General features: G+C 38.7%; 1 protein-coding gene across 1 annotated transcript; it reads right to left on the bottom strand.

Annotated features, from left to right (window-relative positions):
- Positions 1–1,645: 1,645 nt before the first annotated feature.
- Positions 1,646–9,688, bottom strand: pnpla2 (patatin-like phospholipase domain containing 2). The gene is made up of 9 exons (XM_040133741.1): positions 9,112–9,688; positions 7,805–8,037; positions 6,947–7,012; positions 5,775–5,984; positions 5,491–5,551; positions 4,901–5,110; positions 4,017–4,149; positions 3,625–3,747; positions 1,646–3,074 (listed from the first exon to the last, which is right to left on the bottom strand). The coding sequence occupies exons 1-9, from the start codon at positions 9,296–9,298 to the stop codon at positions 2,756–2,758; spliced, it is 1,542 nt and encodes a 513-aa protein (XP_039989675.1). The 5' UTR covers positions 9,299–9,688; the 3' UTR covers positions 1,646–2,755.
- Positions 9,689–11,342: the final 1,654 nt, after the last annotated feature.

Raw genomic sequence — 11,342 nt, 5'->3', positions numbered from 1 at the left:
TAAAAGAGCGAAGTTATAGACATCATGAATAAATATATAATAAATAATAATGAATGGCCAACATAAAATTAGAATACATAAAATAAAAACATCTGCATGCTCTCCACACTAAAAGTTAAGAGGCAGACTAAAACTAGAGTGGCACTCGGTAGAGCCCATACTTCCGTCAAGGCCAATGTCAAACAACACACACCAGACTTCAGAGGAAAAAATTCAAATTCATTGTAAATTATCCAGATCTGCCCCAAAATGTAATGGTTCTGGCCCAGGCCCCACCCCTCCACCAAGATCGGTGAAAATCGGTTCACTTGTGTTTGCGTAACCCTGCTGACAAATAAACTAACACACACAAACAGTCACTGCTGACAACAGAACCTCTTCGGCGGAGGCAATAAAATTTTTATTCTCGCGAACAGTAACGGCAGTCCAGAAGTTCCCATTTCTCCCAACAACACTTGAAGGCATTGTCACGTATCGCGTCGAACTTTAAAATCTCTGTGATTCAAAAATCATCTCCAATGATTATTTTTTTTCTTTGAAGCTAACTTTGTTTGATCCCACGATTCCCCGTTTTTACCAAGGACACCCAGTTAAACAGCTCCGGGAACAGGCCACCACCGATAAGACCGTGCGTCATAAACTGTGTTATGGTGTGACTGCACTTCTGAGGGGAATCCCAAGATGCGCCTCTAATGTGGACAGGACGGTACGACGACTGTTGACTGCCTCGTTTCTAATAAATCTCTTTTTGCTCATATGACACCATCTAATTTATTTGAATTCATTAGGTTCATAGATTTGTGTGTTAGACCAACAGTCCTAATACCCTCGAGAAGAACATATATGACATTTTAATGGGGTCAAAAAGTAGATGAAAAACAGTTAGGCTTATATGAGACTCTTAAAACAGAAAAAATAGTCACAGCTTTTGTTTATAGATTTTGTAGCTTAAGTCTTACCATCTAAATAAATGTTTTTTTCTCCGAGGCACGAATTTTAATTTGTAGATATACATATATTATGAAAGGCTGTAAATTGCTATTAAAAGCTGTGATTTCTGTGTTGGAATCTAAATACATAGGACATTAGATTATTACAGATATGAACCCACATACATCTTCCCAAAATCTATTATTATGATTATTACAGAAGTTGTGGGTTTTATCCTCAGTTTGGAACCGTTTTGATGGAGGATTTTAAAAATAAAATTCAATTTTGAGGCATGTAATAAAAAAAATAAACCAAAAACTAATTTCATCATTTTTTTTTTCAACCTTACTTGACAATTTCCAGGTTCCACACTTTCTGTGTTACCTCTTTAGTCGCTGTCAAACTGTATCCTGGAGTGTTATAAAAGAAGGGCATTATTTCTGTGTTTTATACTCACAAGTCATGAATCAACAGTGGCTATTTTTCCTTTTGCTGGGATCATCTGGATGCCTCCCAAAAACAGCTTCAGGTCCCTGATTCACTGTCTGATTACTGTTATGCGTGTGTACTGTTCCCTGTCCTGTGAGTCACAGTTTTTCTGGGTAATGTGTGGATGATTGTTGTTTTACTGATCTCTGAGAATTCACAGCAATGAGAAAACACTCAAACTGCAGTTTATGTTAAAAAATAACATTTTATTTAATGATCATGTGAATATTATTCCCTGCAACATTTTGACTACATGTTGAATTCACTTGGCAATTGTTTCATGCAGTTAAAGGCACAAGTTGGGGCTTGATCACACAGTTAGAATTTCTTGTAGTACAGAGTACAAGAGAAGTATTTAAACAGATGTTATCACCTAAGAACTTAATCTGACGTCATACAGTGACATCAAATGAGAAAGTGCAATTCAGATTAAACTGATTCTTTGCTTAATCAAAAAAAAAAAAATCACATTTGATTTACTATATATGCATTAAGAATTTGTAATAACATCAAAACCATCGCTAAGAAAATTTTAAAGCAGAAATCCAATAAAATATAGATTTAATTTAAAACCTAAGAGTTGTAACTTACATGCAAGTAAATCAAGATGATAGAAACAAGTTTCTATGATTTGGAAAACAGCAAAGTAGTTTTGTATTTCTCATATAAATAATTGTAAAGACATAAGACATTGATATTCAAACAAACCTGAAAACACAAAGACAGCTTGTTTGTTTTTCCACAATGCATTGACTTTTGCATATAATAAATGGAGTAATTACCTCTAGTAAACAGATTCTCCTCCTCCAGTCCTTCACTGCCTGTGTAGCAGAAGTGACTTAAGAGTTTCATCACTGTATACAGCAGAAACGCTCTGTTTAACTACTGGTCTGACTGCATTCCACTAAAAACATGAACACTCTCCTATTTTAACCATGCTAATTCAAGTGCACATTTTTGTTTGTAACATCCTGTAATTCAAGTTTGTACATGACTGTTTGGGTCCATGTGCTAAGTTTAAATGCAATTCTCTAGACCTACAGACATACTGTGTCTAAGGGCTTGGCTGATTATACTGTAGCTAAAGACTTATTTCATTGTCATGCATTAGTCAAAGCATACTGAATACACAGTAAGTTTAAATATGGTAAATTACTACCATTTCTGTCTACTATACAAAAGGGCTGATTAGATTACAAATACCTTCCTGGTAGTATCTAAATGTCAGTGTGTAAACAGATATTCAGATCTGATTTAAACTCTTTTAAAATGTTCCTGGATATAGAATAAGAACCCCACAGCTGCAGCACCTGCAGCAGAAACCTGTCAGAGGCTCTTAGGAGCTGCTGATGGCGTCTCCAGAGTCGACAGCAGGTGAAATATTAAGACAACCTGCGTGCATCGTGAGGCCCTCTGTGGAGAGGATTGATGACAAGCTCTCATTTGGTGACATCGGTCCCGTTTCCAAGGAACTTTGCAGGTCCATGTTGATACAAAGCACTCCAGACAGCAGCTGTCTCTTGTATTGGTCGAGACGCATGAACACATTCTGGACTGAAGAACTTCTTCCATTCACCCAGGTGGGAAACAGGCTGGTGGAGCTGAACTGGGATGGGAGGGACTGGAAGTGGTGCAGCTCCAGCTGACAGGAAAACCTAGTGTAAATTTACCAGCGTGCCGAGGTGTGAGTGAGGAAACAGCTGTAACTGTTGTAGCTGTAATTTAGGTTTTATTATAAGAATTTATCGAATAAATTTGAAAACAATGCGAAAGGGGTTGCTTGTAGTGATGAACCTACAGAGAATTATCCCCCGAATCCACAGCTATTCTTGGCTTTATGGAGCTTTATACCGAGTTTTATCTCATTGTTTAGGTTTCAGGCCCCAACAGTTTGCTAATGAATTAGATTTTTCGACTTAAAAGATGATGATGGTGTATGTAAGTTGTGTTCACAATTTGTTTCTGCTGCCCCCACGTGGCCAAAATAATCATTTAAGACAGGTGTAACTTGAAACCCAGCCATGTTCACATACTGTAGATATCAGCTAGATTGCGTCATGGAGCATATAGACCTGACAGCTAATCTATTCTGGCATGACTGGATGTTAAATGTTGCCTTCAAAATTCAAGTATAAAAGAAAACATTAATTGGTAACTGAAACTGTAAGCTGTATGTACAGTATGGGTAATTGTAGAGTCACGTACCTGGCAGATACATGCTGGGAAATGCTTTTGGAGGCCTGGCAAAGAACATGCTGCAGGATTTTAAATATCTGCTCTCGAATCCATCCCACATCTTCCTGCACATCTGGCAGCCACTCCAGAAGTCTACACATGCGATATGCAGCTGTTAGTCAGTAGGCACAGAAGGCTAGGGCAGTGCTTAGTGCCATTTGAAAGTCTTTATGCCAAATACAACAGCTGATATAGGATGGTCAGTTCCAATAATCTATAAAAACATTCTAAAAAAAAAAAAAAAAATCATTCAAAATAGTGCAATGACACATATAAGACCCAAGTAGACACAGTATTATTTTGAGTGCATGTCAGACATGTAAGGAGGGACTGGGACCAGGCTTAATTAAGTCCTACAGCACCTGAGAGTCACGGACATAGCAGACTCCAGAGGGAGAGTGTAGGGGAGCATCATGGCTGAGGCCATCCTGACAGGAAACAGGTTGCTTAGCGACTGCACCCGGCTCCTCCTCTCCATGCAGGCCTCAACTAGAGCTGCAGAGGGAGGCAAAGATTAAAAAATTAAAACCTCTCTACAACAGGAGCAATGATACAATTTCAGTGCCAACTAATTTAAATGCATTACCCATAGTTAACGGATACTTCTGAAAAGCACCTGAATTTGTTTTGAATTTCAAATATATTTATCCTACCACACACTCTGGTTTGGTATAAAAATCTAATCAGAAAAACTTAGTTGAGTTGGTCTGGGAAGATTAATCTTATTAATCCGGGTGGTACAATGTGAAGTTAAAATTAATGGATAATTAATTAAGTATCCACTACACTCTTTATCTTAATGGACTTAACTCTTCAACTGCATAAATGATGACGATGAAAAATCTTCAAAAAATGTTTCACTATTCATTTAAAAGGCTTCCGTTCAGATGAGGCTTCATAAGTTCAACTTGACATTGCTTTAGTTTGACTAACCATCCCGTTAAACATCATGTTTGCAGTTACTGTTGCATTATAATGCAGTGCAAACTTCTAATTAATCTACTTTGCCAACATGTTGTGTGTAAAAGCAGATATGATGTGCACTGTGATTATGTCTGTACGAGTTACTTTTTAGATGGAAATGAATGGAAACTCTCAGACACTTTCCATACTCTAAACCACTACTTCACACTATCGATGGTCAGCTGTCATGTAAATTAGATATCATTTATAGTACAAAGGCTATATATGAAGCCACATCAATTTCTTTTTTGCTTTTTTTAAAGAGGGTCTTTAGTGTTTTTACCTTTGTGAAGGATGGGTGGAAGGTATTCGATGATATGCTCCGTTACTGAGGAACTGGAATGAACCATCACTCCGCTTTCTTCCATATGTTGCTTTTCTTCCTCTTCATCGCTCTTATTGTCGTCCTCCTCCTCATCATTATAATCCTCATTTTCTTCTCCATTAGCTAGCAGCGGTCTGTCTCTGAGAGGTCCATTGAAATTAAGCAATCCTGGAAAGAAAAGCAAATATGAAAGTGCTTTTTAATCTGTGGTGAGGTTATTTCTTAGTTAGTCAATAACTTTATAATAATCAAAATATTTTAGTTTATTTTGCAATTCCATGCTGATTATGCGCTTAGTACTGAAATACTGAAATAAAGAAAAGAAACTAAACAAATCAACATGAAGAGCCATAGGGAGTAACAAAAGCCAAAAGCAATCTATTGATTTGGTGACATGTGGTCACAGGAAGCACAAGTTTTGATAGCATATCAGTGTGACACACTGTGGCCAGCGGACAAAAGATCAATTATGCTTGTTAGTACTGACCCGGTTTTATTAAAAGGAGCTTTGGAGAAGATTAGAACCCCCAAAAAAAACAGATTCTCACCATTCCTCTTTAAAAAGTGCAGAGCATCTTTGTATCCCTGTTTGCACATGGCCTTCATAACCTGCACTCAAAACAAAAATAAATTTATCTCTCATGAGTCAAAGAGATCAACTGAGTTCACTACAGTTTAACTGAGAAAATTAATTTATGTATAGACGTGTGTGTGTGTGTGTGTGTGTGTGTGTGTGTGTGTGTGTGTGTGTGTGTGTGTGTGTGTCTGGGTGTCTGGGTGTGCGCGGGCACACATGAATATGGATCAAGAAGGTTGTAATCAAGTGACCTACCATTGGGTCTGGAGGGAAAAGAGCTCTGGAGACCCTGTAGAGGTTGGTGAGAGTGAACTGGATGCTTGTATTTGTGAATCGCAGCTCATGTATGTTGGTCGAGGCGTCCCGGGGACATATGTCGCTCTCTCCAGAGAACGGGGACACAGTGATGGTGTTTTTCAGCTCATACTGAGGCAGATTGTCTGAGATTCCTCCATCGACATATCGCTGAATGATAAAAGATAAATCTTAGCCTTACAATAAACAGAAACAGATCGTTAACTTTAAAAAAATCTACACAATATTTACCATGAATCCTTTGAAGGAATAAGAGGATATTTGGCCAGCGAATAATCACCAGCATGTATGAGTATAGTGACATCATATCGTTGATATTGATTAAAGTTTGTTTTTATTGAACCTTCTGAACTTTTAAACCCAGAGCTGGGAGGCGCACAGTGTGTGTCAACAGATAAGATCGGAGTGACATCAGTTTTTTGAATTTGAGCCACTGAGGGTAGGACAGGACAGAACAACCTTAATGCCTGGGCCAACATGGTCACATCTGACTCTGCCACTCTGAAAGGTTGGTCACATGCCCAGCATACGCACAAGCACATGTAAACTCTTAAACCCGTCACAAAGGCTGCCAGGGGAGGATGGGAGCAGTGGTATTGCTCAATGATATTCCCACAGAACCTTTGTGCTAGAAACATGTCTAGCAAAAGAATACACGTGCTACATCCCCCTTTAGTTTGAGATCTCAGACAAACACTAACTCCTGAGGAATGCTATAATCATTGTTTCCATACACACACACACACACACACACACACACACACACACACACAGACACAAACACAAACACAAACACAAACACAAACACAAACACAAACACACAAACAAACACGTTCTTGAGGCAGGGAGGGTTCTGTTGGGGGCAGTTACAGACAAAAAAGTAAGTAACACCAACAAAACACAATGAGGGAAAATACAGTAGATGATTCAAGCAAAGCAGGAAGGTAGGCTGGCCATTAGACCTCTCCATCAGTAATACCCTCTGTATGTGTAGTTCTTAATTTTAAATCAATGCAAATCATTAAGGTCATTTATTTCCATGAGCTCTAAAATAGGATATTGACAACTGAAGGAAAAGTGAACAAATGCTGAAAGATAGTGAATTTACTCACCACTCCTTGCAGTGTAGGAGGAATCAGGCCACAATAAACTGGAATGTAGGCACTGCAGACACATGCCTATTTATCAAAAAAGAAAATATAAGACACATAATTTGACAAAATAATCTAATAAAAACACACATTGTTGGAACTGGGCTGACACCTTTAGACAAAACTGAACAAAAACAGACAAAACTGCTGGATAAAACAAAAAGAATTACACTTCAACATTATGGTTGAATGATACAGTATAATGACATTTTTGAACTCTGTGTATCAATATTCAGTATATTGCTGTTCTCATTGCATCATGATCATAGCTTAATTTTTGTATTTTTCTGGTCTTAAAGAATGCATTACAGTTAAAGGGCTAGGGCTGCAGCTAACAATTATTGTGATTTCTGATTAATCTTGAGATTGTTTTTTTTTTTTTTTCAAGTAAATGATTAATTGCATAGTCTTAAAAAAAATTCAGGAAATGGTGAAAAAAGGCCTGTCACAATTTACCATAACCCAAAGTGGTGTCTTCAAATATCCTGTTTTGTCTGAACAACAGTCGAAAATCCAAAGACTTTCAGTATGCAATGATATAAAACAGAGAAAAGCAGTAAATTCTCACATTTGAGAAGCTGAAACCAGAGAATGTGTGGCACTTTTGCTTGATAATTGACTTAACTGATTACTCGAGTAATTGTTTCCGCTCTAAAATCATCAATCATATCCTTATATCTTTTCTCAAAATGTTCTTGTATGTAAACGGCATCTGAAAGCACCACAGGCATCACCAAAACCTTTCATGATACCTGATTTCATTAATATCAACCAACTCTAATGCAAAGAATTGTGAAAAATACACTACACACTGCACACCTGCACCAGCTCGTCCTTGTTGTTGTAGTGAGTTACCAGGACATTTTCTCCATCTGTCACTCGGGTGAGAGAGATTCCTAACCGCCCGCTGGCCTGATGGTGGGAATCAACTGGCAGAAGACGCTGCAGCATTTGACGCACAATCTTCACCAGATTAAAGGAAGGATGCATGGGTCCGAGAAATCGCTTTCTTGCCTCTTTGGCAACATCGATGATATTTGCACCAGCCTCTCCTGTGAAGACATTGAATAAAGGTCCATGGGAACCGTTGAGAACTCTATGAGAGCTCATAAATGTGCATGAGCAGGGATGGAAAGTAACAAATACTCTTGTTACTGTAAGTGATTTAGATAAAGATAGGATAGAACTTTGTTCATCCAGAAGGAGGTGGATTAAGTTCATCATGCAACTGTACTTTAAGTACACAATAAAATCAGGAATTGTAGCTTCAATTATAAAGATGTTTTATAACTACTCAACTATCCATCCATAGGGCAATGGATGGATGGATGGATTGATATTGTACTTAACAATATATAGAAAAGCAAGAATTATAGAATAGCCTACAGTGATCTGTGATTCTGAGAAATCTCCAGAAGATATTATTAGGACTGAAACTCTTTTCCCTTGCAAGGCACTATTTACGAATGCTTTTTCATGAGAAAAAGATGGTGGACATTGATGAGAACCACTTAATTGGAGAGAGAGCGTAGCTGGCATGGCATATTCATTTTGAAACGTGGCATATTCATTTTGAAATGGTTAGAGTGCAACATGTGTCTTTTAAAAATGGTTTATGTAACTACCAGTGGCTGAAAGTAACTAAGTTCTGATAGTGACCATTTTATGCCACGTTATTCTTTCACTCTACTACAGTTCAGAGGGAAATATTGTTCTTTTACTCCTGACAGTTGCAGCTACCAGTTACTATGCAGGTGAAACCTTTAACATTTAAAATACAAAACTTTTGCTCGACTGTATATAATCAAGTTAAATTTAGCTTCACCTCATCAAGCTACAAAGTGCGTAAATGCATCAAAAGCAATAATGCAGTAGTAGGTGCGGTGTGTATCCTTATGCCTCTGTAAAAGCGGAAAAGCTGTACTTCCGATACTTTGAGTACATTTAACTGGTAATACAGAGTATTTTTACAGTGTAAACTAAATACTTCTCCCAACACTGGTAATTACACATAGAGACCTTCAAAAAAAAATCTACACTTCTTCTTAAGCAGTTTACACCACAGGCACTCCTCTGCATCCTCTCCACGGTCTGACAACAGTTCAAACACCAAAGCATGTACCTACCGAGACACACTCCAGAGACCAGAACGGTGGCAGTGAGAGCTCCAGCTGATGCCCCGTATATGTGCCTGGCGTTGAGCACCAGGAAAGGGGCCTGCTCCAGCAGACAGCTGGCCACACCAATGTGGTAGATGCCGAGGAAGCCACAGCCCGCAAACGAGATGTTCCACGGCGAGTCTAACGGAAACATGCCGGTGACGGTCCGCAGCTGTGTCAAGTGGGGTTAAGGTCCTTGGCTAGCAGTAAGGCAAAGTTCACCAAAAGATATTGACGACTACAAAACAACTAAACGTCTAACTTTGGAGCTGACCACCGTCCACCTTTCGTTAATGATGCCTCTTTACATACTGACTTTAGGATAACGGACTTTTCCCTGCTAGCTGTATGTAGCTCTCTAGTCAACGGTAGTAGTCGCTTTTTTCGTTACAAGTAAAGTCGTTACATTGACATTATTTAAAAATGGAAAAAAAAATCCCCTATGCTGCAACTAAATCCCGTTAGTAAATGTTGTAATTAAAGCGGTCTCAAGCTAGTTAAATAGCGACATGGCGAGCCACGGGGAGTTGTTGTTATTTTTCATAGTCACTTGCTGTGTATTGGGAGGATGGCGCAGAGTAAACCGGCTTGCCCAATCACAATAGACACCGCTGAGAAAACTGACCAATCACAATTGCAAGAGTTGATGCCATGACCAATCACAATCCCCGCCGCTGAAACACCCGTGAAGTCAATGAGCGGGCACCCTCGTTATTCTAACTGTTGTCAAATGCTTTTCCCCAGGCGGAGCTACGCATTTTGTTTTGTCCTTTCTAAATTTATCTGCCTGTTATTGTGTTCACATTCTTGTCAGGGAAGTTATGTCCATGTCCTGAGAGACTTCACGAGGCTATATTTTCTTTCGTAATAGGTGTTATCACTTGGAGGAATGCTACATTGATTTCCCACTATGCAGTATTGGCTAGATTAATCGATCTGTAGCTATCGTTTACAGATTGATTAAAGCAAAACTGCGACAGTGCTCACTAACAGTTATCTGTTATTGTTTATTTGTTGTGGTGGTCGTTTTAAAGATGACAAAAACCTTCAGTGTCTTTCAACAAAGGGCCTGGACATCATTTTAGGTTGGAGAACATTTGTTCAGCGATTCAAATAAAAGAAAAAAAAGAAAAAAAATGGAAGCTGCCCTAACACAAAAGATGCAGAAGTCTGGCCTTTTTCGAAACGTCCTGGTTACAAAATAGAAAGCGGTAGTAGGGTTTCACAAGAAATAGTAATGAAATTACAAATCCCTTTTATCTGAAACACATTCAACAATAATACCGAAATGTGTTTTCTGGAACACTTCCTTGAATAAACTATCCACAGAATTAGACTGCAATAGTCCCTTTTTTTGGGCATTAATCCAGGTTCTGTTTGGGACATGGTTCCTTTGAGAGTGTATCCTATTGTGAAAGCAACATCAGCTAGGGTTCATTGTCTTAAAACAAAAAAATGCTTCTCTATCAAGTGTGTATTGACTACTGACAGTCAAAGCTAGATTACCAACCGGCCAACTCTCCCAGGGTCCCAGATTGCCAGCAGCCCCAAAGGTCTCGGGTTCACTGGGGGGCCTTTGGTTTTGATAATTTGATTAACTGCATTATTCTTTAGGAATTTGGACCTCTAAATTACAATATCAACTAAAGTGGGTCCTCCATTACTGTCTATTCTTGTGGCCCTGTCTTTTAGAGAGGCCCTGTGTCAAAATCTAGTCTTAAGACCTTAAATATTTTATTTGTATTGTGCAAATATGGTGCATATTCCTTAGTAAAGTTCCACAAGCAAACTGACACAAAGAAATCTGTCAAGGAAAATAATGAAGCTGCCACGCCTGCTGTGTGCTCTGTTCCTCACGAGATTTTGGAGGCGACCGGGTATACATATTGTACAGGGGAGGATTAATGAGACAAAATTGTTGAGACTAAATAAAATGATTCAGTATTTTAATTGTGTTCATTTACAAGGACTTGCTTGGATTCACGAAAAAAATGTCCTTCTGGCTGAGCTCCAAAAAAAAGGGACTCAAAAGGTGAAACGTGCCACGAGATGACCCCTGCACTGGGAGGCTGGGAGGTTCATTTTTGTTATTGTACCCAAATAGCTCACTGTACCACTGTTGGCCTTTGGCACAATGTCTGAATCAAACAAACCTCCTTTCGCCATGATTAAATGGTTTCCTCAACAGATATGAACTT

Source organism: Xiphias gladius, chromosome 8 (assembly GCF_016859285.1).
Source record: "Xiphias gladius isolate SHS-SW01 ecotype Sanya breed wild chromosome 8, ASM1685928v1, whole genome shotgun sequence".
In the NCBI taxonomy this organism is placed as follows: domain Eukaryota; kingdom Metazoa; phylum Chordata; class Actinopteri; order Istiophoriformes; family Xiphiidae; genus Xiphias; species Xiphias gladius.
This window is presented reverse-complemented; position numbering and strand designations above follow the sequence as displayed.